Genomic DNA, 22,906 nt, shown 5'->3' with positions numbered 1-22,906 from the left:
ATATTAATTTATAATAGAGTTAATAGTATAAAAAAAATCAAGAATGTAATGTTATAAAAATTAAAGAATAATAAGACTAAATGTCTAAATATCACAATAATTAAAAATTAAAAGTAGAATTCATGTCAGTTTTGCAACGTACAATTATATACTGTTAAAAATTTGTGTGAGACCGTCTCATCATGAGTCGGGTCGGGTCAAGATAAAAATGTAATACTTAACTTGTACACACAAATGTCATACTTATATGCTTAAATGTAATACTAATTAAGAATAAAAAAAAAATTTATTTATAAGGATAAATGTAATACTTTTAAAGAAAAAATGTAATACTTTTACATTTTGATTTAAAAGTATTACATTTTTTCTCAAAAGTATTATATACGGATTGAGACATGCAATGCATTTTCCGGTCCATGTTTTTCGTAGTTGTCAAGGAAGCTTCCCGCCCATCTTAGTAATAACGCGCTATAGCATATGAAGTGTGTGTATATATATATCTATTATCCAGCGAACAAATAAACATAAGCAAAGCATTACATTCATAGAGTCATATATATTAAGCTTGAAAAACTTTCCTCATAATGGGGACGACTTTCGTCCATCAAACTAGTTATTTCTTCATCATCCTCTTCGCCTTTGTGCTTATGGAGCTGTGCAATTGTAGCGGAAGCAACAACTTGGGGGTTTGCAAGGAGAGGGAGATGCAAGCACTATTGTGCTTCAAGAAGGAGTTTGAAGATCCAATGAATCGACTCTCCTCTTGGGTTGATGGAGTTGATTGTTGCACCAAATGGGAGGGAGTTATGTGCCACAATGTAACCGGTCATGTTGTTCAACTCCGGCTAACAAATCCCAACTTTCAGTTTGAGTTTGTTCATCTTCCGAAAGGTACACTCAGTCCTTGTTTGCTAGAATTGAAACAACTACATCACCTTGATCTTAGCGGCCTTTATAAATATTTCAGTGGATCTCGAATTCCTAATTTCATAGGATCTTTTGCAAACTTGCAATATCTTGATTTATCCAATTTAGGATTTCAAGGGATCATTCCCCCTCAACTTGGAAACCTTACAAGTTTGCACACTTTAATATTGCGATCGAACTTTTATGGTACTAGTCTCATGAAAACTAAGAGTCTTGACTGGTTGTCCAATCTTTCAAATTTACAGTTATTGGATTTGAGTTATGTTAATCTCAGCATGGCACATAATTGGTTAGAGGCCATTAATATGCTTCCTTCCTTGCGTGAGCTTCATTTATCTTATTGTGATCTTCCTAAACTATCCCAGTCACTTCGCCTTCTAAACAATTCTTTACTTGAAGTCCTTGATCTTTCCAATAATGAATTCAACACTGTTATTCCTAAATGGATGTTTAATCTCAATAACCTTGTTTCTCTTGACCTAACATCTTCTGGTTTTCTAAGTCCACTCCCTGATGGTCCTTGGAACTTGACATCCATTATCACTCTTAACATCAATGATAATGAAATGAATGGTTCATTACCTAGTCAATTGTTTGGTCTTAGTGGTTTGGTATCTATGAACCTAAGAGGTAATCAATTTCAAGGTCCCTTGCCTAATGGTCCTTGGAACTTGACATCTCTTAGTACTCTTGATATCTTTGAAAATACCTTGAATGCCTCATTACCAGATCAATTGTTTGGTCTTAGTCACTTGATATCTCTGAACATAGGTTACAATCAATTGAAGGACCCTTTACCCAATGGTTTTTCAAACTTGACTGTCCTTAAAAATTTGGATGCTTCTGGTAACTACATGAATTCCGGCATACCAAATTGGATTTACGATTTGACCAATCTAGAGTCACTTGATCTTAGTTACAACCAATTGAAGGGAACAATTTCAAATTCTATTTCCAACTTGACTTCTTTGTCTGCCCTTGATCTCTCTGGAAATATGCTTACTGGAGAGATACCAAAGCAAATTGGGAATCTCAGCAAGCTGCAAGTGCTTTATCTCTCTAAAAATATGCTTACTGGAGAGATACCAAAGCAAATAGGGAATCTCAACAAGCTGCAAGAGCTTTACCTCTCTGGAAATATGCTTACGGGAGAGATATCAAAGCAATTTGGGATCCTCAGCAAGTTACAAGTGCTTGATCTTGCAACAAACAGGTTATGCGGAACTCTTCCTGAGAATTTGGGGTATTCATTTCCAATGATTAGATGGTTGTACATTTCAGATAACAAGTTGGAAGGCATAGTGACAGAAAATCACTTTGTTAATCTCACAAAGTTAACCACTTTAGATGCATCTGGAAATAGATTAACCATGCATGTCAGTCCAAACTGGACACCTCCCTTCCAACTTGATCGGCTTTATCTAAGTGGCTGGAATTTGGGTCCTCAATTTCCTCTTTGGTTGCAATCTCAACATCAAATTTCTGCGGTGGACATTTCTAATGCTGGAATAGAGGGTGAGCTTCCAACTTGGTTATGGAACTTTTCTTCTCAAATTGAATTAGTTAATGTTTCACACAACCAATTGCGAGGCCAAATTCATAACATACCATCTCATTCAACTGGGGAGATTGGTATGTCTTTATCAGTGTACTTGAGCTCTAACCAATTTAGTGGTCCCTTACCTCATATTTCTATCCACATAATTGAGTTAGACTTGTCAAACAATTCATTCTCAGGAAATATTTCTAACTTCTTATGCCATGCCCAAAAGGTGCAATATGACCTCAGAATACTTCATTTGGGAGGAAATGATTTATTTGGAGAAATTCCAGATTGTTGGATGCATTGGCCATACTTAGAAGTGTTAAATATGAAGGAAAACAATTTAATTGGAAGCATTCCAAATTCCATTAGGCTTTTGAGTAAATTGGAATCTTTGGACATGCACAAAAACATGCTTTCTGGCCCGATGCCACTTCTGCAAAATTGCTCCTCCCTATTGAAAGTTGATTTGGCTGAAAATGGATTCACAGGGAAGATTCCAAGATGGTTGGGGACTTCTCTTTCACATTTGATAATCTTAAGGCTCCGATCAAATAAGTTTAATGGTGAATTGTCTCCAGAGTTTTGTCATCTTACATCTCTTCGCATTTTAGACATTTCCAATAACAACTTTTCTGGCGTGATACCTAAGTGCCTTAAAAATCTCACTGCAATGATCAATGAAGGGGAGCTCGCAATTGAATTATATATGGGGTATTCATTTTTTGGAAAAATCTTCGGTGAAAGTGCTCTAGTGACTACTAAAGGACATGAGTATGAGTATTTCACTGTCATTCTAATGTTGTTTGTTAGCATGGATTTTTCTAATAACAACTTTAATGGGGATATTCCAATTGAATTGACGAATCTTGTGAAATTGAAATCTTTGAATTTATCAAGAAACAATTTGACAGGAAATATCCCCATGGAGATGGGAAATATGAAGTTATTAGAATCCATTGATCTTTCAAGAAATCAACTTTCAGGAAAAATTCCATCAAGCTTCTCAGGTTTGTCATTTTTGGGTGTTTTAGACCTGTCCTATAACAACCTATCTGGGAAGATACCTTCAGGTACTCAACTGCAAGGCTTTAATGCTTCGTGTTACATTGGCAACAACCTCTGCGGCCCTCCGATCTCAAAAAGCTGTAGCAGTATTGATGATGGTAAAATTCCCAAAAATGAAAGCGAAAGAGATGATGGTTGTGACGTGGATTGGTTTTATGTTAGCATGGTTATAGGATTTGCAGTGGGCTTTGGATGCATCTATGGCTCTTTGTTTCTTGTAAAATCTTAGAGGATTGCTTATTTTAAATTTTTAGATAAGAAGTTGAGGTCTTTTTTAGTACGGACACATGCTTTGAGTGCTTAATGCTTCTAGCTATACACAGTTGGATGAAAGTTTAGAAGTGAATGACAATGTTGTATTCTCCTGTAATATGACAGTAATAAATAAAGTTCATTCTTCTTCTTCAATTCCTAATACTCTGTTCTCTGAACTTAGCTTCATGCTCTCTATTATTCTGACAACCTGGGATAGAAGAGTTATGAATTCTAAGCAAGGTGGATGATCCATAAGTTTCTCCCTGCAATAAAAGGCTGTTTTTGAAAATTTTAAGGAATTCACTGTGCTACTAACCATGGTGAAAAGGCGATCTCGATCTCCATCTCAGACAGGCTGAAGTTGTTCCACTGAGGCCGGCTTGAAATAACTAAAATCACCCTCCACAAGCTGCCGGAGAATCTTTATCTTCTCCCTCTCTTCATGCTGCCAGAGAGCCTAAAATAGGCATGTTACATGAATAATTATATAGAAGTAATTTGGAAACTATCATAATCATTAATCATATCCCTGTGAAGAAGCTAAGCATATATACCTCAAACTCCCCTTCACGCTTTCTAGCTTTCTCTATTCGGGCCTGCAAGATATTCCTGCAGAGAGCTTGGCACGTTCTGCCTCGAGCCTTTGGACAGCAGAATTACTCAGTCCCATCAGGGCATCAAAATCAGACAGTTCACCCTCCAACTCAGATTGCCTCTGCTTAATCTTCTCCTCTCTCTCTTGCCTTATAAAGACTAATAGTCTTGACTGTTTATCCAATCTTTCAAATTTACAGTTATTGGATTTGTGTTATGTTAATCTCAGCATGCCACATAATTATGATGTGGGCATTGTAGCAGATAGTTGGAGGTGTAGCATTGTTCCCTGCATTTTTATGTGTTTATTATGTTAATTGGCCAACAATTTGGTCTGCCTGTATCATCAGTACTGTATTTTAACAATCTCAAGTAATTTGATGCTATGACTGATCTGTGAATTTTAAGTCTCTATACTTTCATCATTTGGAAAATCTATACATGTAACCGGAATTATGTCAACTATCGATTGGAGCCTACTATGATGGCAATTTTTATTTTTTTTTGAGTGACGAGGAAAATCTTCATCACTGTTCGATGGTGTGTACGGGATAAATTTAGCATTGCTATTCTGTGAACCTATTTAGGTTGTTTATAGTTGATGACTCAAACTAAAAATGTTAATAAGTTGTTCTTACTGGGAGTCAAACTTGTAAGTTTGTTGTTATAAGTCAACAATTTAATCAATTAATTAAAATTGTCTTCTTCTTCTTTTTTTTTTTTTTTTTTTTTTGAGTTACAACATCTAGTATCTAGACTTTTAAACTTGTAATTGCATTATATCGAGCACGTAGGCTTTAAAAAAAAAAATAATCAAGCACATAGTCCTGGATACATGCATTAATTTATTAAAAAATGTAATTATTAAAAAAAAATTAAAAACAATTGAGCATCTGCTACTACTATTCCAACGTGTGTATATATATATATATATATATATATATATAAAAGAAAGATTAGTTATATTATGAAACCATTCTGCTCATATTTTTCACATTCAGTTTTAAGTTTTACCCACCTTTCACTATTATCATCATCTTCACTACTGTCATCATCGTCACCGCTATCATCGTCATCATCACGATCATCGCTATCATTGTCGTTGTCGTTACCGCTATCATCGACGTAGTCATCACCACTATGATCATCATCACTGCTATCATCATCGTCGTCGCTATCATCACTACTATCATCATCATCGTCGCTATCGTCACTGCTATCATCATCATCGTCGTCATCATCATCATCATCAATGAATTCATAATCATCATCATCATCAATGGATTCATTGTAGATCCATTCAAGAAAGAGATTGAACAAAGAGTAAAGGATAATCAGGATAAGCCGAGAAGTTGTAATGAAACTCATAAACCGGAATAGGATTCTATAGTTGCCATTTTTTAAATAATATACATAATATAAAGTTGATGCTTGTAGAAGAAGACAATACAACCAAACCAATATAGCAAACTTGGTAAACATGATTAATAATATCTAAATAGCTTGTAGAATGATAGAATGATGAAAGAAGATTATAGAATGATGAAGAAAATTATAGAATGATGAATGGTTTATATAGTATTAGCTAGTTATTATGTTTAACGATTTTAGTATGATTGGGAAACCATAAGTTAATCTTAAACCAGTTAGAATTTTAGTATTTTAGTATGATAAGCCAACTTTAATCCAATTAGGATTTTAATATGATGGGTATGTATAACCTTTCTATAATTTATCACGTGAATATATATAAATTATATTTTATAATTTTTATTTCTTTGCTAGCTTTGAAATATTAGTAGTTCCAATGCAACCAAACTCTTCTTGATGTGAATTTTATTTATTTGTTTAATATAAGTGCATTTATAAATATTTAATTTCTTATCTAGTATAAGACACTAAATTATTATATGTGTAATAATTCATGTATAATATGACATTTTCTTTTCTTTCTTTCAGATGGGTGATTAATTGATAAATATATTTGTATCTATTATCTATATCTATACTACTGCGTGTGTATTTGTTTGTTAATTGTTAGGTCAAATTGTATTTGGGTTCGGGTCTGTAAGTCGGAACTATATAAGCCCAAATGATTGGCCTGAAGACCATACAGAACAGCCCAAACCTAAAGGATATTACCCCGATTAGGGTTTTATCAGGCAGCGCAGCTGCTCTTCTTTCAAAGCTCGCAAGGAGAAAGATGCTCGCACCCTCTGTTTATTAGAGCATCCACATCAGTGGATATTAGGGAGATAATGTCAGATGAATTATCTTGGGTGGGGATAATAACAAATGTAGGGTGGGGTTATTTGTTGAAATATTTATCCTGCAAGTTCAAACATAATGTCAGAAAAAAAAATGGAAAGTAATGCAGCCAACGCACGGACTGCGCGTCTCGCGCAGTCCAAGAGGAAAGCCGGGCGCGTGGACTGCACGCGTCCGGTGGCGCGTCAGGCGCGCCTGACGCGTCAGATTACTTTATTTTTTTTATTTTAATTTTTTTTTTTGTTTTGTTTTTTTCTTTTTTTTTTTCTCTCCCCTCCTACATTCTCTTTCCTAATCACTCTTACATTATCTCCACATTCTCCCCAACCAATGTGGATGCTCTTAGAGTATTTCAGGGATGGGACACATGGATTAGAAATTACGGTGACTGTTACGTTCCTGTTAAGTACCTTAGCTTGCATGTCAACTAATTAATGAGGTGACCACGTACGCGACCCGCTTCAATTCGGTTCCAAATTGATGGTTCACAGTTTTATAGTAAAGGAGGTGAGTCAGAATTAATAAAATCTTGTATGAAATGTTCGTCTCCAAATCCAGATTCAGTACGTAATTCAAATTGGATTATTTTTGCTTTCCTGTATATATTTCTATTTCTATTTTTTTTAAATAAAAGAGCTAATTCATTAATCATATGATAAAAAGTTTACAATAAGATCGATAGAATGATAAAACAATTCTTACAATCAGACATTGAAACAAATTTCTAATGCTACACGAAACTTGAATCTCTGACTATTTTTCAAGATTGAAGCTGAATTCGTTTGGAGAACCTGAATCTTATTTGATATTGTTAATGATCTTGCTATCCAAATCTGACTCTATTGCGGCTCTTCTGTCCATAGACAATATCTCCATTAATCTGAATTGCATATCAATGTTCAGATCTTCTTCGGTGCTCAGGATGAAGCAAACATACCCCATTATCAGAGACCCTATGTCTCAGCTCGTGGATGAGTCAATGCTCTAGTAGGCAAGAAATATTAACCACAATAAACAATACCAATGAAAGTTTAGTGAGACTGATCTAAAAGCTAAATAAGCAAATGGCTGGTGTAGAAAGTAAGGAATTTTTCCATGTCATATTCAATTATATATTCATAAATGAAAATTTTCTTAAATGTCATGTTCATATATTTGTAAGTGCTGGCGAACGAAAACAAGAAGTCGTGTGGTGGATGAAGATTCATTAAACAATTGGTAAAAGACTTGATGAGAATGAAGACTAAAGACTTATAACTATCATATGACTTAATGCGTTCTTTGACGACTAAAAATACTTTTAAATCCACTATCTTGGTGTTTGGTGCATTTCTTATTTCTTGTTCTTTCATATTTTAATTCTGGCATAGTTTCTGGCATTGGTCCAATTTAATAGTTTATCTTAGTCAGATTTCTTATTAATTAACTTGCATTCAAGATTCACTCCTTTTTGAGTCCATCCTTGAAATACTCTAATAAACAGAGCCAAAGAGTGCGAGCATGCTATAGTACTAAAACTCACCCTCATCAAAATCATTCTTCCTTTCTATCTCTCTCGATAAACTTGGAAGACGAAAGAAGATTTCCCTCCCAACTTTAAGAAAACCCTCCTAACTCATCTCCACCTACGACATGCAAATCAAAGAATTGATGAGAGCTTTGAAAATTGACTCATCTCACAACTCAGAAGCAGCTATATATTTATTTGAATACAAGAAGAACAGGGAATAACCGAGCAAAATATCAATATGAAAAGGAATATGATTTAGCCACTTGTTATACCATGGACTAGGTTCACCTTGCAGGTCCACATTGCAAGGTAAACCGTAGTCCTAAAATATATATATGCACTAACGATAGTGCATGTTTAATATTAATTAGTGCACCTAATGATAACGTTTCGATCCCTACCTATGTGAATGAAGCAAAACATTTGGCCAGTCCTCTACCGCTTAGTGCGCTGACCGTAGGGACGAGAGATAAGTCTTCTAGCTATCGGCTGGAGAGATACTTAATATTGATTCTCAACGTACATTATTTATTGTACTATTAATACGGAGTACATTGTATTTGCATTTTTAATACATTTTACTTGCACTTTGGTGCACTATATAAAACTGTTACTTGCACTTCAATGTTCAATTATTTACTAAAATGGCACCATGTTTTAAAAAAAAGGGAAAATTGTAAAAAATGCCCTTCTATAATTGACCAATTATCAATGTCGCCCCTAAATTATAAATGGTGTAAATGTTGCCCCTCAATTATAAAAATGGTGCACATATAGCCCCTCCCATAACAGGCCTGTGAGTCCACGTTAGTCTACACTGTTTAGTTGGGGTAATTAAGTAATTTACTTATCTTTTCCTTTTTCTTTTTATATAATTAATTAAATCAGGATATTACATAAATGCTCATAAGTTGGGGGGGGGGGGGGGGGGGGAGGGGGGGGGAGAATCGGGAAGGAGGATTTTACTTTATATATATATATATATATATATATATATATATATATTTATTTATTTATTTATTTATTTATTTTATGAAATATATCACACGGATATGTATATAAACTTTGAGAGATTTTTTCTTTAATTACCGTACTTTCTAAATAGTAAAGTAAACATCACACGGACTCCAAATTTAAAAACTAATTAATTAATTATCATAATTAATTTTTTACCATGACTATATACATTATTCACACGGAAGCACGAAAGTTTTATATTATTCACACAGACTCCTAATATATATTATTCACACGAAAGTTTTACAAAGTAATCAATTAATTACCATAATATTCTTTTTTTCATAACTAATTAGTCACATACTATATATTTATGAAATATATAGAGAGTAATTATATTCACACGGATATGAATATAAACTTTGAGAAAAAAATTTCTTTAATTACCATACTGTCTAATTAGTCAACTAAACATCACACGGATTCCAAATTTATATATTTCATAATTATTTGTTTTTCATAATTTATTAGTCACACGGAATATTTATGAAATATATATAGAGTAATTATATACACACGGGCATGAATATATAATTTCTATAATTGAATAAATTTTATAAACTAATTAATTAATTACCATAATTTTCTTTATTTCCATAACTAATTAGTCACACACACGGATATGAATATAAACTTTGAGAAATTTTTCTCTAATTACCATACTGTCTAATTGTTCAAGTAAACATCACACAGACTCCAAATTTATAAACTAATTAATTAATTACCGTAATTAATTGTTTTCCATAATTATATACATTATTCAGACGGAAGTTTTATATTATTCACACGAGATGCCAATATATATTAATCACACGTAAGTTTTATATATTATTGTATAACTAATTAGTCATATACAAAATATTTATGAAATATATATAGAGTAATTATATAAACACGGATATGAATATATAATTTCAATTCATTAATGTTTTTATTCTATTCATGTAATATTTCGTATAAGGATTAATTTGACTATTAATATAAATTTGCATAAATATTTATTATTTCTAATATGACCATATTAATATTTAATTAACTAATTTATGATAACATCAAAATATAAATTACTGATTTCATTGAAAATAAAATGTAGAGTAGTAGTAAAAATATAATTTATATAATTAATTAAATTAGGATATTACATAAATGCTCATAAGTTTTAGAGGAGAAAATTAGGAAGGAGGATTTTACTTTACATATATGTGTGTGTGTGTGTGTTCAAGTAAACATCACACGGACTCCAAATTTAATAACTAATTAATTAATTACCATAATTAATTGTTTATCATAATTATATACATTATTCATACGGAAGTTTTATATTATTCACACGGAAGTTTTATAAAGTAATCAATTAATTATCATAATATTCCTTTTTCCATAACTAATTAGTCACATATTATATATTTATGAAATATATATATATATATATATATATATATATATATATATATATATATATATATATATATAGAGTAATTATATTCACACGAATATGAATATAAATTTTGAGAAATTTTTTCTTTAATTACCGTATTGTCTAATTAGTCAACTAAACACCAGGACTATGTGGTCTAATGGTACCCGGGTTGGATTTCCATTTGGAAGGTTGTGAGTTTGAGCCTCAGTGGAGGCGTTATTGGTTCTTTGTGTTTCAATAGGTTGAGAAAGTATATGAACAGATACTATAATGTAATAGAGCCAGTAACATTCAAAAAAAAAAAATTAGCCAACTAAACACTACACGAACTCCAAATTTATATATTTCATAATTAATTACCATAATTATTTGAAAAAAAAAATTAGTCAACTAAACACTACATGAACTCCAAATTTATATATTTCATAATTAATTACCATAATTAATTAGTCACACACGAAATATTTATGAAATATATACAGAGTAATAATTATATATACACATGGACATGAATATATAATTTCTATAATTGAATAAATTTTATAAATTAATTAATTAATTACCATAATTTTCTTTCTTTCCATAACTAATTAGTCACACACGGATATGAATATAAACTTTGAGAAATTTTTTCTTTAATTATTGTACTGTCTAATTAGTCAAGTAAACATAAGATGGACTCCAAATTTATAAACTAATTAATTAATTACCATAATTAATTGTTTTCCACAATTATATACATTATTTAGACGGAAGTTTTATATTCTTCACAGGGACTCCTAATATATATTATTCACACGTAAGTTTTATATATTATTGCATAACTAATTAGTCATACACGAAATATTTATGAATTATATATAAAATTATTATAAACACACGGATATGAATATATAATTTCAATTCATTAATGTTTTTATTCTATTCATGTAATATTTCGTGTAAGGATTAATTTGACTATTAATATAGATTTGCATAAATATTTATTATTTCTAATATGACCATATTAATATTTAATTAACTAAAATATGATAACGTCAAAATATAAATTACTGATTTGATTGAAAATAAAGTGCATAATAGGAGTAAAAATATAATTTTTATAATTAATTAAATTAGGATATTACGTAAATGCCCATAAATTTTTTTTTTGGGGGAGGAATTTGGGAAGGAGGATTTTACTTTATATATATAACGCTTAAGGTGCGTGGGTTTTGTTTCTTAAGGTGTGTGAGTTTTGTGCTTAAAGTGCGTGAGTTCTGTGCTTAAGGTGCGTGAATTTTGTGCTTAATGTGAGTCATTTTAAAACCTTAGGTGTGTGGTTTGTGTGTCTTAAGGTCTCTTAAGGTCATTTTAATTTGTTTTTTCTATAATTACTGTAGTGTAATTAGTCAAGTAAACATCACTTGTAATACATTTAATTTACACTCCGATGTTCAATTATTTACGAAAATGTCGCCACATTTTTAAAAAAAAATCAGTATTTCTCATAATATATATTATTTAATTATTTAATTTCTAAAAAAGATCAATTTTAAATTACAAAACAAAATTCTTTTCCTAAGATGAGTGAGAAAATAATTTTTTTTTTTTTTTGAGAAGACGAGTGAGAAAAGAATTATGTTTATGTAATTATATATATAGATGTGCGGCAATTGAAAATTCAGACCCATCTTTTCTCCTTATGTACGACTTCACCCGACCCGATCCCTGCTCTGCTCTGCTCTATCTTCTTCTCTTTAGTCTTTACTGCGACCTCAAAACTCCGTTCAGTTCTCAAATTCGTTTGCTTCAGTCTCCGCCGTCGTCTCCAACACTAAGGTTCTCGTTTCAAATTTCGTTGAGGTTTAAAGGTACATCGTTATTCTATTGCTTGTAGATCTCATTAAGTTGTCAATTAAAAATGGAAAGCTGCAAATTACCGAGGGATTTATTGATTGAAATTTTGATGAGGTTATCGGTAAAGACTCTAATGCGATTTAAGTGTGTTTGTAGATTTTTTTATGACTTGATAAAAAACGATCATGATTTCATGGACAAACACTATGAATTTAGTCGAGCTAAAAACAATTGTGCTCTCCTAGAGTTTAATTCTCCTGAGTTCCCTGTATATAGTCTACAATATTACTTGATTTACAAAGAATCAGAGTCTGAGACGAGATGCATATACCTAGACATGCCAAATACAGAACTCAGATACGTCAAGAGTTGTCATGGTGTGCTATGTCTGTTTGTTGGCAAGGATTATCCAAGCATTGGTTTCTTTGGTAATAGGAGAAGAATGATTTCTCCGGGCATGAGTTTTGATGTTTTTGCATTGAATCCATCCACTAGGGAAATAAAGGCCTTACCTTCAATTAAGGTGCCTAACAAACCACCAAACAAGCCCCCTATTGAAAATTTTCTACATATAACGTTTGGATTTGGGTTGTCTAAAAACATGGTCTGGAAGATTGTCATGCTTTTGAGATTTGAAGATAGAGAGCTAAGGGAAGATGGTCACGAAATTGTAATGGTTTGTAGCCAAGTAGGGGGTTCGTGGAACTGGAGACAAATAGATGCAGTTCCAGAAAGACCTAGACATTGGCCAACCCTAAACTACACTCGGGACTTCTATTTAAAAGGAAAGTATTATTGGCTTTTTCGTTCAATGCGTAGGATTTCTTATTTGATTTTGTTTGACATGGATGATGAGATTTTTGGTAAGATTGAGATTCCACAAGAATGCAATACTGATTTCATTACGATTATGAATGATACTATTGCTGTAATCAGTTTTGCTGAGTTTGTTTCGAGGGATGAGGGTTTCTTCAACATTTGGTTAATGGATGAAAATAATAATAATATCACTTGGCGTAAACTTTCAAGTATACACATTGGTTGTGGGATGAATGACTTACACATTGGTTGTGGGATAAATGACTATTTGATCCCAATAGGAATTTGGAATTTGGGTGGCCAATTGTTAGTGTTTTCAAGTGATATAGATATAAGGAATTACGAGGATGTAGAATATATGAAGGATGTTTTCAATCTTAGAGCAAATATAATTTCCGTTGATTTGGTAACTCAAGAAATGAAGATTATTTTTACAAGTGAAGTGAAGAAGAGTGCTATTAATATTGGTATGAATCTAGCTGGGAATGCTCTAATCGTCAGTGAACGGAATATTAATAAAGATGAAGAATGGAGTGATAGTCATATTTCTTGGTTTTATACGCGACAGCCATATGCTCGAGATTTTCATGAGAGTTTGAAATTTCTTTAAAAACAAAAATATGTTTATGTATCCTTATTTATTTGTCCTTTTATGGCACAAGGATGTAAGCTTTGCTTTCTCTTTCTACTTTTTCTACTTTTATTTTAGTGAATTAGTTATTTTTCATCCTTAAAACGTAGTGACATATATATATTGTAATAAGTATGGAATGTGTGTTGTGAGTCTATTCTTGATTACTTTTCCCTGATGAAGAATTGTGCACTTATAGATTACCACTAGTCTCTTATTCATGAACATGTTTTCTTAGTTTATTAGTTCAATTGAATAATGTTCTGCTTAAAGTGTGGATCTATTGGTTTAAAAACAGTAAATTTTGGTCGAGGTAAAACATATGTTTGGATATGGGAAAACAATATGCAATTAAAGATTTGACTTGGAACAAATCCTAATTATGCGTATTAGCTGAGAATGTAATATAACACTGCTATTATGAAACTTCATAGATATGAGTCTGGATGGATGTGTATTGCAAGAATGATAATAGGAAAGGAAAATTTAAAGCAATATGCAGTACAGAAATATTTGGCAACTGTGTTCAGGGACATGGGGCACCATTTCGGCTGTGCAATTAATTAGTAATAGGAAAGGAAAATTTAAAATTTAAAATGCCCTTTGCTTCCCCAACTTATATGTAAAGAAATTTTTTTCATGCGTTTAGTTTGTACTAACTACTAAGGTTATTTTTGTTATGTTTTTCAAACAGGTTATTTTTGCTGCGCTATTCAATTAATTGGTTATGACTTATAAATTATAGCAAATTAAATTATTATTAAAAAAAAAAAAAAAGAGTATATAGGGGCATGACTTATACTCACACATAAACCTTCACTACACCAAATTAGACATTTAGCGGCGATTTTTTATGTTTAGCGGCGGTTATAAATCGCCACTAGTGTGTTTCCCGGCGATTGTCCAACCGTGCCTAAATACTGTCGTGAAGATTTTTGCGGCGATTTTTTACAACTGCGTCAATTAGTCCATCAATCATTTAGCGGCGGTTTTTAGTACGTTTAGTGGCGGTTCAAGAACCGCCGCGAAAAATTAGTCATTTTTTTATTAACATTTAGCGACATTTATATAACCCCGGGTAAACATTCTATTTAATTTTACTGTAAATATTAGCGGCAGTTTTATAACCGCCGCTAAAATATATTTTTATTTTTTACCATAAATATTAGCAACCGCCGCTAAAATATATTTTTATTTTTAAAAATTATTTTTTATTTAATAATTGTGACATTTTTGAACTGCCACTAAATTTTTCATTTTATTTTTTATGATCCTCATTCAATTTTTTTTTAATAATTCCCCACACTCAAATTTGCATTCCAACCACAAACAAATCTGTATACACATTCAATTTAATAGAAAATCTATTGTAACAAATATTTGTTAAATAATAACATCAAACAATATTCAAGTACAAAAGTCTACACATTCAAGTACGAGAAGTTTACAAAACTCGCTGAACTTCTCCAGAGCTATGCTCACTTCGGACTAGATGTACGAGCAACTGCGAAGCATACTTCTCAAAAGTATATCGCCTTCCAAACTACTCAAATTATGTAATACAGAAAGAACTAGAACAATGGGGGAATCCAGTGAAGCTTTGGCTTGTTGACTGTTTGCTACTGTACAGTGCTCAACCCAGCACAATTCAAATAAATTTGCATAATTTTCTCACATACAGAAACTAAAAGCAAAGCCACTCCTCTTTGGAAAGTCTGCCTCTCAATTCACCAGCCAAATGTATTAGTGAAGATACACTAGTACTTTTTATAAATCCCACTAATATTAATACTACACATCAAAGAAACTAATAAATAGATCAGAGTCCCACATAATCCTTTAATTCCTGATTCATTTTTATCACGTGCAGAACTAAATATTAGGAAGAACCCTAGGTTAGAGTTCTTCCCCTTTTTGCAATAATCACAAATCAAGCATCAAGATAGATAATACAACCATAACTCAAGTCCATAAATTAACTATTCATGATTAAATAGCATAAAGAACACAAGAACACAAGCATTAAACATAAATCTTGCAAAAGAAAGAGATAAAAGGAAGAAAACTTATATATTGAAAATGGATGGTGGAATCTTGAAATGTTGGAATCCAAATTTCAAATCCAAGATTACAAGCTTCAAAAGTGTTAAGAAAGATTTTCTGACAGACCAACAGCCACAAAGAAATTGGAAAGAACACTCCATATATGTGAGACCGTACTAATCTAATACGATTCATACTATAGTACCTACAAAATTTAAAAATAAAATACTCCGTAAAATAAAGTAAATAGATTGGTACTATTCATCCCATCAACTTTTAGAGTGTTTCAGCATACAGAAGGCTTAGAGGCAATATTTGATAAATTCAAGGAAAGAATCTTACGCAACTTCAACCATTTTTGTAAGGCTAAACACACGACGATCTGTTGGAGATTGTAATTCTGACATGGACACTTCGCAAAGAGCTCTCACAAAAGCCACTATTGCCTCATTGTTTAACCTTTGGCTATGAGCAAAGAAGTGGTTAAGCTCAAAATTCCCAATCTGATCAAGCAGATTCAACGACTTGGAAATGAAGTTGTTTATTTGCTCTGGAGACACCAGCACTGGAGAGTTAAATACTTTTTAAAAACACTTTTAGCTAAAATCCCATTTTAGCAATTTCAGCTTCGGGAAATGCAAGTACAACTCACCATTGGTAGCAAACACACGCTACTCAAACCACAATCAAACTTGAATGCAATTGCTACAATAGACTACCAACTAAACACATTCACGTAGTAGCATAATTCTAGAACTAGAAACATATTATAAAAAAGGACACCTTGATGATTATGTTTTAGGCTAATGTAAAGTGATGATCAACTTGTAGGCTTTGAGCCCTAGCCAGTCAGCCTTCAAGTACGTATGTTATTTATTTTATTTGTTTTTTTTTTTTCGGTTTTTACCTTTTACTTTTTAGTTAGGTTTTGCTTCTTTTTTTTTTTTCTTTTAAATCTTTTATTTATAGAAAAACAAAAATAAATAAATAAATTGAGCGCCTAGGCATCAAAAAATCAGCACTTAGGTGCCCCCAGGGCGCCTAGCGTCTTTTTCAACATTTGTCGTTGTAAGTAAACAAAATTTAAGTTAAAAATGTAATGAGACAAAATTTGAAGAATATAACTAAATGTAACAACTGCTACAATAAAACTTTATATATTTAGAACTCATTAGACATGTTAATATAATTTTCTTTTTTTGAAAATAAAACTTTAGAAAAAAAATTATTTTATTAAATCTATAATTAAATCAACAAAATAGTATACATATATATATATTTAATTCATAGCATACCATAATATTCATAAAATAATAAAATAATATTTAAAAATCATAACTAATGCTAATATTAACGGGTTAAGTCAGTTGACCCGTTATTTGCGTGTCTAATTCCGTATCATGTTAACAAGTCGTACAAAATTCCCTAAGTCTAGGCTATGCCTCCAGGAAGAAGAGTCTATTTCCTGTGGTTGATGCATACATTGAGACAGTAGGTCACAACAAACGTTAAAAGATGTTGGTTCTGCAAATGAATTGAAAAATCTTCCATCTAGCTACAAGTAAAGAAAGTACAAAATTCAAAAAGATGGTCGAGTGAGTAGAGTATGAATTTTGTTTTGTATTTAAAGATTACAAGTCGATTCTTATTAACATTTTTTTTGGAGCAATCTTCGTAGTGCAATTTATGTCTATTATGCATGTGGTCGTGGTCTTTCCAACATGCTCTCTTAAATAATTTTTACACGAAAGTAATATTTACCCAGTCCTGTCTCTAGGTTTACATAGTCATCCAAAGAAAGATTTTTATTTTTATTTTTTAAAAAATGTAAGGATTCCACCAATTAAATTTTGTGGTGTAAGATAGTTCCCCAAAAAATTGGTTAATGACCCAGACAACTCAGCCACTCAGGAGTCAGGACAGTAACGACTAAAGAGTAAAGACTGAAGACTTTCCTTCAAAAAAAAAAAAAAAAAAAAAAAAAAAAGACTAATGACTTGCAATGCTGCTATCATAGTTAACATGTATTTTGGGTTAGACTTGTAAGTCTTTGTCTTTAGTTGTTGACGCCTTGACGGAGCAAACTTACAATTTGGGGTACAATAATTCATTTCACTAAAAATTGGTTAACGACTGAGAAAGCTCAGGGATAATGACAACTAAAGACTAAAGACTCGCAAGTAACAATTTAACTATATGTCAAATTTAATTCTGGGTGATTAAAATTAAGTAACTAATACTCGACTTTGCAATTTAAACTGAGCACATAGATATTGAATATTGACCTGCCTAGCGTAAAATTTAAATACAGATAGTGAAATTTAAATACACCACTGGAGGGATTTGACTCTTTGCACTACAATAGATAATAAAAGTATAGAACAAATAGTAACTTATAATAGAGTTAATAGTATATAAAAAAAAAGTCAAGAATGTAATGTTATAAAAATTAAAGAATTAGACTAAATATCACAATAATTAAAAATTAATAGTAGAATTCGCGTGAGTTTTGCAACGTACAATAATATATTGGCAAAAATTTGTATGAGAAAATGTAATACTTATACGCACAAATGTCATACTTATATGCTTAAATGTAATACTAATAAGGAATAAAATTTTTGTTACTTATAAGGGAAAATGTAATATTTTTAAGGGAAAATGTAATACTTTTACATTTTGATTTAAAAGTATTACATTTTTTTCCAAAAGTATTTTATACGGATTGAGACATGCAATGCATTTTCCAGTCCATGTTTTTCGTAGTTGCCAAGGAAGCTTCCCGCCCATCTTAGTAATAGTGCGCTGTAGCATATGAAGTGTGTATATATATATCTATTATCCAGCGAACAAATAAACATAAGCAAAGAATTACATTCATAGAGTCATATTAAGCTTGAAAAACTTTCCTCATAATGGGGACGACTTGTGTCCATCAAACTAGTTATTTCTTCATCATCCTCTTCGCCTTTGTGCTTATGGAGCTGTGCAATTGTAGCGGAAGCATCAACTTGGGGGTTTGCAAGGAGAGGGAGATGCAAGCACTATTGTGCTTCAAGAAGGAGTTTGAAGATCCAATGAATCGACTCTCCTCTTGGGTTGATGGAGTTGATTGTTGCACCAAATGGGAGGGAGTTATGTGCGACAATGTAACCGGTCATGTTGTTCAACTCCGGCTAACAAATCCCAACTTTGAGTTTGAGTTTGTTCATCTTCCAAAAGGTACACTCAGCCTTTGTTTACTAGAACTGAAACAATTAAGCCACCTTGATCTTAGTGGTCTTTATGAATATTTCAGTGGATCTCGAATTCCTAATTTCATAGGATCTTTTGCAAACTTGCAATATCTTGATTTATCCCATTCGGGATTTCAAGGGATGATTCCCCCTCAACTTGGAAACCTTACAAGTTTGCACACTTTAATTTTGCAATTGAACATTGATGAAACGAGTGGTACTAGTCTCATAAAAACTGATAGTCTTGACTGGTTGTCCAATCTTTCAAATTTACAGTTATTGGATTTGAGTAATGTTAATCTTAGCATGGCACATAATTGGTTAGAGGCCATTAATATGCTTCCTTCCTTGCGTGAGCTTCATTTATCTGATTGTGATCTCCCTAAACTATCCCAGTCACTTCGCCTCCTAAACAATTCTTTACTTGAAGTCCTTGATCTTTCCTTTAATGAATTCAACACTGTTTTTCCTAAATGGATGTTTAATCTCAATAACCTTGTTTCTCTTGATCTAACATTTTCTGGTTTTCTAAGTCCACTCCCTGATGGTCCTTGGAACTTGACATCCCTGAGTATTCTTGACATCTCCAACAATAATTTGAATGGTTCATTACCCCATCAATTGTTTGGTCTTAGTCACTTGGCATCTCTGGACATAAGTTCCAATCAATTGCAAGACCCTTTACCCAATGGTTTCTCAAACTTGACATTCCTTAAAAATTTGGATGTTTCTGGTAACCGCTTGAATTCACACATACCAAATCAGATTTACGATTTGACCAATCTAGAGTCACTACGTCTTAGTGCCAACCAATTACAAGGAACCATTTCAAATTCTATTTCCAATTTGACATCTTTGTCTGTCCTTTATCTCTATGGGAATATGCTTACTGGAGAGATACCAAAGCAAATTGAAAATCTCAGCAAGTTGCAAGCGCTTTCTCTCTCTAGTAATATGCTTACTGGAGAGATACCAAAGCAAATTGAAAATCTCAGCAAGTTGCAAGCGCTTTCTCTCTCTAGTAATATGCTTACTGGAGAGATACCAAAGCAAATTGAAAATCTCAGCAAGTTGCAAGCGCTTTCTCTCTCTAGTAATATGCTTACTGGAGAGATACCAAAGCAAATTGAAAATCTCAGCAAGTTGCAAGCGCTTTCTCTCTCTAGTAATATGCTTACTGGAGAGATACCAAAGCAAATTGAAAATCTCAGCAAGTTGCAAGCGCTTTCTCTCTCTAGTAATATGCTTACTGGAGAGATACCAAAGCAAATTGAAAATCTCAGCAAGTTGCAAGCGCTTTCTCTCTCTAGTAATATGCTTACTGGAGAGATACCAAAGCAAATTGGAAATCTCAGCAAGCTACAAGTGCTTGATCTTGCAACAAACAGGTTATGCGGAACTCTTCCTGAGAATTTGGGGTATTCATTTCCAATGATTGAAAGTTTGTACATTTCATATAACAAGTTGGAAGGCATAGTGACAGAAAATCACTTTGTTAATCTCACAAAGTTAACCACTTTATCTGCATATGGAAATAGATTAACCATGCGTGTCAATCCAAACTGGACACCTCCCTTCCAACTTGATCGGCTTTATCTAAGTGGCTGGAATTTGGGTCCTCAATTTCCTCTTTGGTTGCAATCTCAACATCAAATTTCTTTTGTGGACATTTCTAATGCTGGAATAGAGGGTGAGCTTCCAACTTGGTTATGGAACTTTTCTTCTCAAATTGAATTAGTTAATGTTTCACACAACCAATTGCGAGGCCAAATTCAAAACATACCATCTCATTCAACTAGAGAGATTGGTATGTCTTTATCAGTGTACTTGAGCTCTAACCAATTTAGTGGTCCCTTACCTCATATTTCTATCCACATAATTGTGTTAGACTTGTCAAACAATTCATTCTCAGGAAATATTTCTAACTTCTTATGCCATGCACAAAAGGTGCAATATGACCTCAGAATACTTCATTTGGGAGGAAATGATTTATTTGGAGAAATTCCAGATTGTTGGATGCATTGGCCATACTTAGAAGTTTTAAATATGAAGGAAAATAAATTGATTGGAAGCATTCCAAATTCCATTAGGCTTTTGAGTAAATTGGAATCTTTGGACATGCACAAAAACATGCTTTCTGGCCCGATACCACTACTGCAAAATTGCTCCTCCCTATTGAAAGTTGATTTGGCTGAAAATGGATTCACAGGGAAGATTCCAAGATGGTTGGGGACTTCTCTTTCAGATTTGATAATCTTAAGGCTCCGATCAAATAAGTTTAATGGTGAATTGTCTCCAGAGTTCTGTCATCTTACATCTCTTCGCATTTTAGATATTTCCAATAACAACCTCACTGGTGTGATACCTAAGTGCCTTAAAAATCTCACTGCAATGACTGATGATGAAGGGGAGGTTCCGGTTGGATTCTTTGAATGGAGGTATTCATCATCATATTCTGGGAGCTTTGGTGAAAGTGCTTTAGTAACTACAAAAGGACATGAGTACGAGTATTTCACTACCATTCTAATGTTGTTTGTTAGCATGGATTTTTCTAATAACAACTTTAATGGGGATATTCCAATTGAATTGACGAATCTTGTGAAATTGAAATCTTTGAATTTATCAAGAAACAATTTGACAGGAAATATCCCCATGGAGATGGGAAATATGAAGTTATTAGAATCCATTGATCTTTCAAGAAATCAACTTTCAGGAAAAATTCCATCAAGCTTCTCAGGTTTGTCATTTTTGGGTGTTTTAGACCTGTCCTATAACAACCTATCTGGGAAGATACCTTCAAGTACTCAATTGCAAGGCTTTAATGCTTCGTGTTACATTGGCAACAACCTCTGCGGCCCTCCGCTCTCAAAAAGCTGTAGCAGTATTGATGATGGTCAAATTCCCAAAAATGAAAGCAAAAGAGATGATTGTTGTGAAGTGGATTGGTTTTATGTTAGCATGGTTATAGGATTTGCAGTGGGGTTTGGATGCATCTATGGTTCTTTGTTTCTTGTAAAATCTTGGAGGATTGCTTATTTTAAATTTTTAGATAAGAAGTTGAAGTCTGTTTTAGTATGGGCACATGCTTTGAGTGCTTAATGCTTCTAGCTATACAGAGTTGGATGAAAGTTTAGAACTGAATGACAATGTTATATTCTCCTGTAATATGGCAGTTATGACAGTAATAAATAAAGTTCATTCTTCTTCTTCAATTCCTAATACTCTGTTCTCTGAACTTAGCTTCATGCTCTCTATTATTCTGACAACCTGCGATAGAAGAGTTATGAATTCTAAGCAAGGTGTTTGATCCATAAGTTTCTCCCTGCAATAAGAGCCAGTTTTCGAAAATTTTAAGGAATTCACTGTGAAAACTGTTGGTGGCGATCTCGATCTCGATCTCAGACAGGCTGAAGTTCTTCCACTGAGGCAGGCTTGAAATAACTAAAATCACCCTCCAGAATGGGGCTCTGAACCACAAGCTGCTTCCGATTTTGAAACAAATCAGCTTGCTCTCGCGTTCTGCCTCGAGCCTTTGGACAGCAGAATTACTCAGTCCCATCTGGGCATGAAAATCAGACAGTTCACCCTCCTATTCAGATTGCCTCTGCTTAATCTTCTACTCTCTCTCTTGCCTTATAAAGACTAATAGTCTTGACTGTTTATCCAATCTTTCAAATTTACAGTTATTGGATTTGTGTTATGTTAATCTCAGCATGCCACATAATTATGATGTGGG

The 22,906-nt window shown here is 32.8% G+C and overlaps 1 protein-coding gene across 1 annotated transcript; it reads left to right on the top strand.

Moving 5' to 3' along the window:
- The first annotated feature begins 510 nt into the window (after positions 1-510).
- On the top strand, positions 511-22,322 carry LOC109148825 (LRR receptor-like serine/threonine-protein kinase GSO2). The gene is made up of 2 exons (XM_019296569.1): positions 511-2,517; positions 20,936-22,322. Exons 1-2 carry the CDS (start codon positions 585-587, stop codon positions 22,267-22,269), a joined length of 3,267 nt encoding a protein of 1,088 aa, XP_019152114.1. The 5' UTR covers positions 511-584; the 3' UTR covers positions 22,270-22,322.
- The last annotated feature ends 584 nt before the right edge of the window (positions 22,323-22,906 follow it).

This window comes from Ipomoea nil, unplaced genomic scaffold (genome assembly GCF_001879475.1).
Source record: "Ipomoea nil cultivar Tokyo-kokei standard unplaced genomic scaffold, Asagao_1.1 scaffold2144, whole genome shotgun sequence".
NCBI lineage: Eukaryota > Viridiplantae > Streptophyta > Magnoliopsida > Solanales > Convolvulaceae > Ipomoea > Ipomoea nil.
The sequence above is the reverse complement of the archived record's forward strand: the minus strand, read 5'-3'. Positions and strand labels throughout refer to the sequence as shown.

Bases quoted from the DNA above. Each gene is read 5' to 3' on its own strand.
- LOC109148825 (XM_019296569.1), top strand. From the start codon at position 585: ATGGGGACGACTTTCGTCCATCAAACTAGTTATTTCTTCATCATCCTC. The intron at 2,518-20,935 runs GCCAAATTCATA...ACCAATTGCGAG, and splicing joins TTCACACAACCAATTGCGAG to GCCAAATTCAAAACATACCA.